We start from the raw sequence: 13,937 nt of genomic DNA on the forward strand, positions 1-13,937 counted from the left end.
ACCCAGACAGACACAGACACACACACAGACACACGCAAGCACAGACACGCACGCACAGACATACACACAGACACACACACACACACACACAGAGACACACACACACAGACCCTCAGACACAGACACTCACACACAGACACATACACAGGCACTCACACATACAGACACACAGACACATGCACGCACAACACACAGACACACACAGAGACACATACAGACACACACACACAGACACACATACAGACAGACACACTCTCACATACAGACATTCACACATACAGACACACAGTCACGCACACACAGACACGCACATACAGACACACACACTCACACACTGACTCGCACCACGGAGACACACACAGGGACACACAGACATAGAGACACACGCACTGACACACGCACAGACACCCACAGAGGCACACAGACACACACACAGACACAGACACACACACACACACATAGACACACACACAGAATACACACAGACACACACACACACACACACACACAGACACACACACCGACACACTCACATACACACTGACAAACACAGACACACACACAGACACACACAGCACACACACACACAGGCACACACACACACACACACACACACAGCAGACACACACACAGGCACACACACACACACACACACACACACACACCGGCACACACACACAGGCACACACACACAGACATACACATAGACACAGACCTGCACAGACAAACACACACAGACACAGACATAGACACACACACGCATACACAGACGCACACACAGTGCACACACACAGACGCACACAGACACACACAGGCACACACACACACAGACACACGCATAGACACCCACACAGACACACACACACAGACACACACACACAGACACACACAGGCACTCACAGACACACGCACACAGACACACACACAGACACAGACACACACAGTCACACACAGACACACAGACACAGACACACACACACAGACACACACAGGCACACACACAGTCACACACAGGCACTCACAGACACACACAGGCACACACACACACACACACACACACATACAGACACCGACCCGCACAGACAGGCACACAGACACACATGCATAGACACACACACAGACACATACACAGACACACACGCACAGGCACACGCACAGGCACAAGCACAGACACACGCACAGACACAGACATGCACGCAAACATACACACAGACACAGAGGCACAGACACACACACAGACACACACATACAAACTCACAGACACCCATACTCTCACACACAGACAGGCACACACACACACAGACACACACACACACACAGACACACACTGAGACACATACACACAGACACTCAGACACAGACACTCACACACAGACACATACACAGGCACTCACACATACAGACACACAGACACATGCACGCACAGACACACAGACACACACAGAGACACATACAGACACACACACAGACACACAGAGACAGACACTCTCACATACAGACATTCACACATAGACACACAGAGACACATACAGACACACAGACAGACACACTCAAACATACAGACACTCACACTTACAGACACACAGACACACAGTCACGCACACACAGACACACACATACAGACACACACACTCACACACTGACTCACACCACGGAGACACACACACTCAGACACACACAGGGACACACAGACATAGAGACACACGCACTGACACATGCACAGACACACACACAGAGACACACACAGAGACACTCACACACAGACACTCACACGTACAGACAGACACATAGACGCACAGACACATGCATGCGCAGACACGCTCGCACAGACAAGCACACGCACACAGAGACACTCAGACACAGACACACACAGACACACACAAACATGCACACACAGACACATGCACGTAGACACACACGCACAGACACATAGACGCACACACAGAGACACACACAGAGACACAGACAGACACACTCACACATACAGACATGCACACACAGACACATGCACACACAGACACACGCACACACAGACACACACACAGAGACGCATACACATACAGACACACAGACACAGACACATGCACAAACACGCACACACAGGCATGCGCACAGACGCTCACACAGACATGCACACACAGACACACGCATGCATAGGCACACGCACGCACAGACACACACTCGCACAGACACATGCACAGACACATACACAGACACACACAAATATAGAGACACTCACACAGACACACACACACAGACATTCACACAGACACACACAGACACAGAGACATCACACATACAGACACTCACACATACAGACACACACAGACACACACGCACAGACACACACACAGAGACACACACAGAGACGCACACACAGAGACACATACAGAGACACATTCAGACACACAGGCACACACACACAGACACACACACATAGAGACACACACACACAGACACACGCACAGACACCCACACAGACATACACACACACACACACAGTCACACACAGGCACTCACACACACACACACACACACACATACATACAGACACTGACCCGCACAGACAGGCACACAGACACACAGTCAGACACACAGACATGCACGCACACAGACAGACACACACACACAGACACACACAGACACACACAGACACAGACATACACACAAACATACACACAGACACCCATACTCTCAGACACAGACACACACAGACAGACATACACACAGACAGACACACACAGACAGGCACACACACACCCAGACACACACACACCCAGACACACACAGACACACACACAGACAGACACACACACACAGACACACGCAAGCACAGACACGCACGCACAGACATACACACAGACACACACGCACACACTGAGACACACACACACACAGACACATACACAGGCACTCACACATACAGACACACAGACACATGCACACACAGAGACACATACAGACACACACACAGACACACACAGACAGACACACTCTCACATACAGACTCACACATACAAACACACAGAGACACATACAGACACACAGACACACACAGACAGACACACTCACACATACAGACGCTCACACTTACAGACACATAGACACACAGTCACGCACACACAGACACGCACATACAGACACACACACTCACACACGCACAGAGACACTGACTCACACCACAGAGACACACACACTCAGACACACACAGGGACACACAGGCATAGAGACACACGCACTGACACATGCACAGACACACACACAGAGACACTCACACACAGACACTCACACGTACAGACAGACACACATACAGACACAGACGCACAGACACATGCATGCACAGACACGCTCGCACAGACAAGCACGCACACACACACAGACACTCAGACACAGACACACACAAATACACACACACAGACACTCACACATACAGACACAAACACAGACACATGCACACACAGACACATGCACGTAGACACACACGCACAGACACATAGACGCACACACAGAGAAACAGACAGACACACTCACACATACAGACACTCACACATACAGACATGCACACACAGACACACAGACACAGCCACACACACAGACACATGCACACACAGACACACGCACGCACAGACACACGCACAGACACACACACAGAGACGCACACACATACAGACACACAGACACAGACACATGCACAAACACGCACACACAGGCATGCGCACAGACGCTCACACAGACATGCACGCACAGACACACACGCACAGACACACACTTGCACAGACACACACACAGACACACACAGAGACACACACAGATATAGAGACACTCACACAGACACACACAGACACAGAGACACACACATACAGACACTCACACATACAGACACTCGCACAGACACACAGGCACACACGCACAGACGCACACACAGAGACACATACAGAGACACATTCAGACACACAGGCACACACACACACAGACACACACATACACACAGACATACAGACACACACACATAGAGACACACACACACGCACTTTCTGTCACGCACACCATATCTTTCTGTCTCACACACTCTCACGCACACACACTTCTCATATATGCACACAAACACACTCTCTGTCTCACGCACTCTCTGACTCTGTGTGCGTGTGCATATGAGAGAGAGAACATGTGTGTTTGAGAGAGAGAGAGACACACACACACACAAAATAATTCATGCCATCAGCGCTGAGTAATTTGTTACAAACCCAGCTGGCATTCTGCCCACTGCCTCCCTGCCTGCCCATGCCCCCACCGCCATTTAATTCACAGTCAATTGTCAGCTCCCCAGGGGGCAAATCTTGGTTTTTAACAGGAAGCAGAAAGAGACAAGGTAACTGCTGTGGAGGTGGGGCGGGGTTCCACCATAATGGGTCCCTGGACCTGTCCAAACATCTTCCCCCACAACCTCACCCCACCTCCAGTTCGTTCCTCTGTCCAACCACCCCACCCCACCTCATTCCTCTCCCATCCATTACCTCACAGGCCCTGACCCCCATCTTCCCTCACCAGACCCTGCTAACCTGGCCCTCCACCAGCAACCCAAGCACTTCTCCATATCATCCAGTGCAACTCACCAGCTGCAGTACCAGCAGTGGCCACATCAAGGAGAGGGCGTACTTGTGATACTGTAAAGCAGCCAGCCTTTGATTGGTTAGCCAGTCTCTGAGGTGGGACTTCCAGACCCCATTTGACATCAAGCACGCTGCCAGCCAATTAACAATGCCCTGTAATCTCTGCTGGAATAGTCTGATTTATCAATCTTGCCCCAAAGCCCTTTGCTGGGAGTGATTCACTCAGTGAACGTCACTCAGGAACCTGCATTCCAGTCAAAACGGGTCACGTTTGTCATGTGACTCCTGGTTCTTTGGCCAATCACCTTGAATCTCTGACATCGGGTTACTAACCCCTTCGACCGCTTGGAAAACATGGTTTTAAACAACTCCATCAGACCTTCATGCTCTAAGGAGAAGAACTCTAGCCTCTGCTCATGGCAGAATAATTCCACTCAGTCAAACTTTCTCACTCACTTTGTCTCTCGTGGATTCACTGAACAACGCGAAAGGTCTTTGTGAGGTGATTGTCTACAAATGCTGCCTTGCCCACCATTTTGAAACAATGCAAAGAGAGCACTATGGGAGCCAAAGTGGTGAGAGTGAGGAGTCCAAACAAGAGAGAGAGAAAATTGACACCGAAGTCAGCAGCGTAGTGGACAATGAAGAAGGTTATTGACCTTGATCAGATGGGCCTGCTGGACTGAGGAGTGTCAGATGGCGTTTAATTTAGATAAATGTGAGGTGTTGTATTTTGGAGAAGCAAATCAGGGCAGCATTTATACATTTCATGGTAAGGCCCTGGGGAGTGTTGCTGAGCAAAAAGACCTTGGGCCGGCACAGTGGCTCATTGGTTAGCACTGCTGCCTCACAGCGCCTGGGACCCAGGTTCGATTCCAGCTTTGGGTGACTGTCCATGTAGAGTTTGCCTATTCTCCCCGTGTCTGCGTGGGTTTCCTCCGGGTGCTCCAGTTTCCTCCCACAGTCCAAAGATGTGCAGGTTAGGTAGATTGGCCATGCTAAATTGCCCGTAGTGTTTAGGGATGTGTAGATTAGTTGCATTAGTCAGGGGAAATGTAGAGGGAATGGGTTTGGGTGAGATACTTTTCGGAGGGTCAGTCTGTACATTGTTGGGCCGAATGGTCTGTTTCCACACGGTAGGGATTCTGTGAGTCCGTGAATTGCAGAGGTACAAGTGCACGGTTCCTTAAAAATGGAGTCACAGTGGATAGGGTGGTGAAGAAGGCGTTTGGTATTTGCCTTTATTGGTCAGTGTATTGAGTATGGAAGTTGGGAGGTCATGTTGTCACTGTACAGGATATTGGTTAGGCCACTTTTGGTGTATTGCATTCAGTTCCAGTCTCTCTGCTATAGGAAAGATGTCATGAGACTTGAAAGGATTTAGAATATGTTGCTGGGGTTGGAGGGTTTGAAGGGAGAGACTGGGAGAGTAGGGGAGTCCAGAACTAGAGGGCATAGAGTCATAGAGACATACAGAATGGAAACAGACCCTTCAGTCCAACTCATCCACACCAACCAGATATCCTACATTAATCTAGTCCCATTTGTCAGCACTTGGCCCATACCCCTCTGAACCCTTCCTGTTCATAAACCCATCCAGATGCCTTTTAAATGTTGTAATTGTATCAGTCTCCAACACTTCCTCAGGCAGCTCATTCCATACACGTACCACCCTCTGTGTGAAAACATTGCTCCTTAGGCCCCTTGTAAATCTTACCCCTCTCACCTTGAACATCGAGCCTATCCTTTTGAACTCCCTTACCCTGGGGAAAAGACCTAAACTATTTACCCTCTCCATGCCCCTCATGATTTTATAAACCTCCACAAGGTCACCCCTCAGCCTCCGACGCTGCAGGGAAAACAGCCCCAGCCTGTTCAGCCTCTCCCTACAGCTCAATCCCTCCAACCCTGGCAACATCCCTGTAAATCTTTGCGGAACCCTTTCAGTTTAACAGAATTGAATGCTATATTCTAAAAGTGGGCTAATCAGTGTCCTGTACAGCTGCAACATGACCTCCTAATTCTTATACAGTCGGTTCTGATATAATGCAATAGTTCCATTCATGTGCAATCTCGCATTATAAGCAAATCGCACAATAGCCACACCATTAAAACTAACGGGGCCAGAATCCAGTTATAGCTAATACAGCTAAGGAAAGTTCACCATCTACAAATGATGGTCTAAATTCTTCAAATGCATTAAGGCCAATTTGTGTTGAAGAAACACACCTTGTTGCAGAGCCAACTATACTCAGTGCACTAACTCATAAAGGCAAGCATACCAAACACCACCTTCACTATACTGTCTACCTGAGACTCCACTCTCAAGGAACTATGAACCTGCAATCATGAGACGGGAAAGATTTAAAAGGGACCTAAGGGGCAACTTTTTCCTGCAGAGAGCGATGTGTGGACCCCCAGAGGAGGTGATGAAGACGGGTACAATTACAACATTTAAAGGGCATCTGAGTGGGTACATGAGGAGGAAGGGTTTAAATGGATATGGGCCAAATGGGACTAGATTAATTTAGGGTATCTGGACTGGAGGGTCTGTTTCTGTGCTGTACGTCCCTGATTATAAAATGCTGGGAGTGTGGAAAGAGGAAGCTGGTGTCTCGCAACATCTCGTGGTGGAGAAAGTAAATTTCAGCTCTGCGTTCTGAAGGGCAATACTCCAGACAGGACAGCTGGAAGCTCGGCATGTGACTCCCATTGGGAGGTTTATAGATGAGATTTCATGGGATTGCAGTGTCCTGTGAAGGGTGGGGTTTTATTATATGCTATTTACCGTAACAGATTGATTCCTGGGATGTCACGACTGATGTATAAAGAGAGACTGGATCGGTGAGGGCTATATTCCCTGGGGTTTAGACAAATGAGGGGATCTCATAGAAACCAATAAAATTGTAACAGAGCTAGACAGGGTAAGCTGAGGATGGATGTTCCCGGTGACCGTGAGTCCAGAACCAGGGGATCCCAGACTAAAGATGCGACTGGAATGAGGAAACATGTCTTCACCCAGAGAGTGGGGAGCTGGTGAAATTCTCTGCTACAGAAAGCAGTGAGGCCAAAACATTAAACAAGAAGGAATTAGATAAAAGTGTGCAGGTTAGGGTGGATTGGCCCTGCTACATTGCCCATAGTGTCCAGGGATGTGCAGGCTGGGTGGGTTAGCCATGGGAAATGTGGGGCTATAGGGTGGGGTCTGGGTGGGATGCTCTTCAGAGAGTTGGTATGAACTTAATGGGCTGAATATTCTGTTTCCACACTATAGGCACTTTATGAGAGAGAGTGAGGGGTGTGTGTGTGTGTGTGTGTGTGTGTGTGTGTGTGTGTGTGTGTGTGTGTGTGTGTGTGTGTGTTTGAGTGGGTGGGGTGTGTGTGGGTGTGTGTTTGAGTGGGTGGTGTGTGTGTGGGTGTGTGGGTGTGTGTGTGTGTAATGTTGTAAGATTACTAAAACCGTGGAGGTTAGTGGGGAGAGAATGGAGCTGTTTCTGCGTTGTGTTTGTAGCTGACCGGATTTATAACCGTGTTTGTCTGCAGAAACCTGGAGCCTTAGACACTGGGGTGAGAATCCCATCACCCAATCCCGACATTCTGGGGATGGGGAGAGATGGCACTGTATGTTCTATACTCGACCAGCCGATTCCCCTGGACAGGTTGGTGCTGAAGAACATTGATCCATTAAATTCAGCAGGTACGTGGCTCACCTCGATCTGGCAAAGGGCTGTTTGCAGGCGCTGTGATTGGAGTAGAACGATGTGGCACAATAATTAGGAAACCACAATGAGCTCTTTGCAATTTCTGATTAGTCAATTACAAAACGAATCGCCAGTGCCATTCTGGTTCCTGGGATTATTTTGACCTTTTTCAATCTTTATTGCTAAAGTGATGGGAGGAGGTTCACTGAGTGATTTACTCCCATGGTTACTCAATCACAGGAGATGTTTGTTCATTCACCTGTTATCCTGTGTATGTGTGTGATTGGTTTTAGATGAAATTTCAAGTTGGTGTTGCTATTAGTGATTTCTATTGGACAGTTCTCAGTTAAAGAATTAACCAGGGGACAAATGTTGAAGTAACCAGAACAAATATTTAGCAGTTTTAACCTTCAGGACGATGCTTTGACTGTATATCACCATCGCCTCCCCCTCTGTTAGGCCCCGTGGTATTATCACTGGACTGTTAACCCCGAGATGCAGAAAATGTTCTGGGGATCTGGGTTTGGATCACACCGTGGCATATGGTGGAATTTGAATTCAATGGAACAAAATGTGGAATTAAGAGTCTAGCGATGACCATGAATCCATTGTTGATTGTTGGAAAAACCCACCTGGTTCACTAATGCCCTTGAGGGAAGGAAACTGCCATCCTTACCCAGACTGGCCTACACGTGACTCCAGACCCACTACCCTCTGGGCAATTAGGAATGGGCCTAGCCAGCGTTGCCCTCATTCCGTGCCTGCATAAAGAGAAACAAACAATCCTGAAAGTGTCATCTCCACTCTGCCACTGTGTTGGTGACACGGTGGCACAGTGGTTAGCACTGCTGCCGCACAGCGCCAGAGACCCGGGTTCATTCCCGACTCAGGCGACTGACTGTGTGGAGTTTGTACATTCTCCCCGTGTCTGCGTGGGTTTCCTCCGGGTGCTCCGGTTTCCTCCCACAGTCCAAAGATGTGCAGGTCAGGTGAATTGGCCATGCTAAATTGCCCGTAGTGTTAGGTAAGGGGTAAATGTAGGGGTATGGGTGGGTTGCGCTTCGGCGGGTCGGTGTGGACTTGTTGGGCCGAAGGGCCTGTTTCCACACCGTAAGTAATCTAATCTAATCTAATCAAATATCATTCAGAAAGAAAAAATACAGCATTCCCTTCAAAAACGGCAAGTTGCCTCAAAGCCAATACTTTCTCTTGCAAAATGGACAAACGCAGAAGGGAATAAAGTCAGAAATCACACGACACCAGGTTATAGTCCAACAGGTTTATTTGAAATAACAATCTTTCGGAACATAGCCCCTTAGTCACGCTCCGACAGCTTGTGACGTTAAATAAATGGTTTGGACTATAACCTGGTCACGTGTGATAACACTGGCATACTCCACCTCATGGAAGGGAGTAGTCAGGGACTTAGAATAAGTTACCAACCTGGACAGGTTTTTAAAATTCAGTCGTGGGATGTGGGTGTCACTGGCTGGGCCGTGCCTATCCCTAGTTGCCCCCTGAGAGGTAGTGAGCTGTCTTCTCTTTGAACCACTGTAATCCATTGGGATGAGGAAAGCCCCCAGTGCCCTTAGACAGAAAGTTACGGGAGTTTGACCCGGCAAAGGCATTTGTGAACTAACCAGGTCAAATGCAGACCCAGAGGACTTCCTCAAATAATCCAAAGATGTTGGAAATCTGAACCGAAAAACAGAATGTGCTGGAGAAACGTAGTGCGGTCTGGGAGAGAAGCAGAGTTAACATTTTGATGTTCTGAAAAGGGGTTCACTGGACTCAAAGCTTTATTTCTCTCTCCAGATCGGCTGAGTCTCTCCAGCAGTTTCTCTGTTCCATGCTGAGAACAGGGAATTTTCAAAAGGACAAACTCCTCTCCAGTCAGGCTCCATCCCGAACACTTCATGAGCAACGCCATGCAAATTGACTAAGACAAATCCTGCTCTGTCCCACACCCCAAGAAAGACACAATCGCTGTTTTGTCCTTTGGGAGTCATGGAATCTCTACAGTGTGGAAGGAGGCCATTTGGCCCATCAAGTCCATACCAACCCTCTGAAAAGGATCTCACCCAGACCTACCCCCTATCCCTGCATTCCCCATGGGCCAACCCATCTAGTCTGCACATCCCTGGGCACTATGGGTAATTTCCCATGGCCAAGCCACCTGACCTGCACAATTTCTGACTGTGGGAGGAAACCGGAGCACCCGAAGGAAACCCACGCAGACACGGGGAGAATGTGCAAACCCCACACAGTCAGGTGCATGAGGGTAGAATCGAACCTAGGTCCCTGGCACTGTGAGGCAGCAGGGCTAATCACTGAGTCACTGTACCATCTTTTATTTCTTTTCATTTACTAAATACCCTGTCTCTCGCAGGTTGTGGATTACATAATGTTTTTCTAGTGATCCATCAAAACCGATATCAGCAGTGCATCGGGATCTTCACCCTGCAATCTCCGTCAGAGCCTGTTAAGGTAAGGCGATGGTGATGAAGACTGGAAGATTTTCTCTGCCCGGGAGGGGGTGGGGTGGGATGGGGCGGGGATAGGGCACTCATCTCCTCAAGGGGAAAGGCTGGAGGGATGTGCACTGAGGGTCAGATTTCCCAAAACTGGGATTAAAATGACCCCTTCCTTGTCCGCTTTCACCTGGACTGTTTGCAGGCAAGCAGGGACCCTCTTTGGGTATTGCGGCTAAACCACTCGCTCTAGTGTTGAGATGCAGCACACTGTTTACCCAAGCTCACTCGGGTAACTGAGATGGACAGAGTTTTCACAGTGACCCTGGGAACCCAAGAAGGCTGGGACTCACAGTCAGGAGAGAGGTTGTTGGTGCTGCTCACAGTCTCTGTAGCACAGTGTGCGTTCGACGCTAGGCTTCATGCACATCACTACACCTGGGTCTGGCACTTAGAGGCCATCAGCACTTCACCCCAGCAGCTCAGTCACTCAGACAGCTCCACCGCGCAACTTGGAGGAGGGACATAAGTAATGTCACTGAAGTCAACACCCCCCTGCAGCAATACTTCATCCACCACTGCTCCAAAAGGCAGACACAGAGTGCACGCAGCGATCAGTCTGGAAGGAGGTGAAACCCCTTAACACTGACTCCCCAGGGAAAGGACCAGCTCTCTCCCCCTGTCTCAGTCACACTCACTCCCCAGGTAAAGGACCAGCTCTCTCCCCCTGTCTCAGTCACACTCACTCCCCAGGTAAAGGACCAGCTCTCTCCCCCCGTGTCAGTCACACTGACTCCCCAGGTAAAGGACCAGCTCTCTCCCCCTGTCTCAGTCACACTGACTCCCCAGGTAAAGGACCAGCTCTCTCCCCCTGTCTCAGTCCCACTCGCTCCCCAGGTAAAGGACCAGCTCTCTCCCCCCGTGTCAGTCACACTGACTCCCCAGGTAAAGGACCAGCTCTCTCCCCCTGTCTCAGTCCCACTCGCTCCCCAGGTAAAGGACCAGCTCTCTCCCCGTGTCTCGGTCACACTGACTCCCCAGATAAAGGACCAGCTCTCTCCCCCTGTCTCAGTCACTCTCACTCCCCAGGTAAAGGACCAGCTCTCTCCCCCTGTCTCAGTCACACTCACTCCCCAGATAAAAGGCCAGCTCTCTCCCCCTGTCTCAGTCACACTCACTCCCCAGGTAAAGGACCAGCTCTCTCCCCCTGTCTCAGTCACTCTCGCTCCCCAGGTAAAGGACCAGCTCTCTCCCCCTGTCTCAGTCCCACTCGCTCCCCAGGTAAAGGACCACCTCTCTCCCCCTGTCTCAGTCACTCTCGCTCCCCAGGTAAAGAGGCAGCTCTCTCCCCCTGTCTCAGTCACACTCACTCCCCAGGTAAAGAGCCAGCTCTCTCCCCCTGTCTCAGTCACACTCGCTCCCCAGGTAAAGGACCAGCTCTCTCCCCCTGTCTCAGTCACACTCGCTCCCCAAATAAAGGACCAGCTCTCTCCCCCTGTCTCAGTCCCACTCGCTCCCCAGGTAAAGGACCAGCTCTCTCCCCCTGCGTCAGTCACACCAACACTGGACACCCGGGCGTTCCCAGGACGTCATGTACCTTCCTGGGTAGACAGGCAGGAGGCTGGAAGAGCGCAGCAAGCCAGGCAACATCAGGAGGTCGAGAAGTCAATGTTTTGGGTGTAATCCTTTTTCAGGACTGGAACAAGACTGCCCCCAACCCCCAATCCTGACTGTGACCTGGGTGAGGTTGGGTCAGAGCAGGGGGATAGGATGGTGTTTGTGGTGGGGCTGGTGGTGGTGGAGTGATCTTAGCCAGGTGTAGCACCCACCAGCTGCAGGGTGGCACTGTGCAGCTGCAATGATTGTGAACATGGAGATGGTCAGCAACCACCCTTTCAGATGGGAGCTGTGCTGATTCATGAGGAAGATTCTCAGAGACTCCCTGTGAAGGTACAGAGCTGCGTGGTTCTGGCACCTCATAGTTTCTTAAAAGTTGCAGCAACAACAGCGACTATTTATTGGGGGTTCTTCTCTTCCCTATACCTGAATAAACCTGAACATCCACCGCATTCTCGATCGTCAACTCAAAGTCTGGAGCGTCAGAGGCTGAGGGGTGACCTCACAGAGGTTTATAAAATCATGAGGGGCGTGGATAGGGTGAATAGTTGAGTTCTTGTTCCTAAGTTAAGGGAGTCCAAACCTAGAGGGCATAGTTTTAAGGTGAGAGGGGAAAGATATAAAAGAGACCTGGGGGGCCACTTTTTCACACAGACGGTGGTGTGTGTATGGAATGAGCTGTCTGAGGAGGTGGTGGAATTGGGTACAATTACAACATTTAAAAGGCATCTGGATGGGTACATGAATAGGAAGGGTTTAGAGGGATATGGGACACATGCTGGCAAATGGGAGCTTCATTTAGGATTCATTTAGGATATCTAGTTGGCGTGGATGAGTTGAAACAAAGGGTTCTTTTCCATGCCATGTGACCCTTTGACCTCATTACAATCAGTACTGTCTCTGTCCAAGGCACTCTGTTTTCCCACGCCAGTTGTATAAAACATGATGCATTTAGCTTTCCAATGAAGTAGTGATTTCATCGGATGAGCCAGTGAAGCGACAGGACACTGTAAAACTGATTGCATTACTCCTCTTCCAGAGAACGTGGCTGTTACACATCGAGACAGCAGTGACTGGCTACCGGAACATTCTAGACCCACCACAACCCTTGCTGGGGAGGTTCGCAGTGAATGAATCGTCTGAAATTTAACTCCCCAAATGTGTGCAACGTGCCGACGTCCTGTTTTCAGTCTAAATAGGTCAACAAGAAACTCAATCAGTGCCCCAGTTTGGGTCAGTGCACTTTGAAGAAATCTACCTCTTCTATTTGACTTTAAAATGGTTCTTCTTTCTAATAAAAAGCATTGTAAGAGGCAGAGTGTCCTTGTTTTAAATACTCAGCTGAAGTAAAAAGGTAAAAACAATGACTGCAGATGCTGGAAACCAGATTCTGGATCAGTGGTGCTGGAAGAGCACAGCAGTTCAGGCAGCCCTGATGAAGAGCTTTTGCCCGAAATGTCGATTTCGCGCTCGTTGGTTGCTGCCTGAACTGCTGTGCTATTCAGCTGAAGTACTGAGCGAGTCCTGGTTAGTAATTG

General features: G+C 49.6%; 1 protein-coding gene across 6 annotated transcripts in view; it reads left to right on the plus strand.

Annotated features, from left to right (window-relative positions):
- Nucleotides 1-13,677, plus strand: part of plekhg7 (pleckstrin homology domain containing, family G (with RhoGef domain) member 7) — a 98,354-nt gene extending 84,677 nt beyond the window's left edge. For all 6 annotated transcript variants that reach the window (XM_060843267.1, XM_060843266.1, XM_060843265.1 and 3 more), the window contains 3 exons: nt 8,154-8,307; nt 10,701-10,798; nt 13,439-13,677. In XM_060843267.1, the coding sequence (XP_060699250.1) occupies nt 8,154-8,307; nt 10,701-10,798; nt 13,439-13,549 (363 nt within the window). In that variant the 3' untranslated portion in view covers nt 13,550-13,677. The remainder of the gene's footprint in view (nt 1-8,153; nt 8,308-10,700; nt 10,799-13,438) is intronic.
- Nucleotides 13,678-13,937: the final 260 nt, after the last annotated feature.

The sequence above is a fragment of the Hemiscyllium ocellatum genome, chromosome 23 (genome assembly GCF_020745735.1).
Source record: "Hemiscyllium ocellatum isolate sHemOce1 chromosome 23, sHemOce1.pat.X.cur, whole genome shotgun sequence".
NCBI lineage: Eukaryota > Metazoa > Chordata > Chondrichthyes > Orectolobiformes > Hemiscylliidae > Hemiscyllium > Hemiscyllium ocellatum.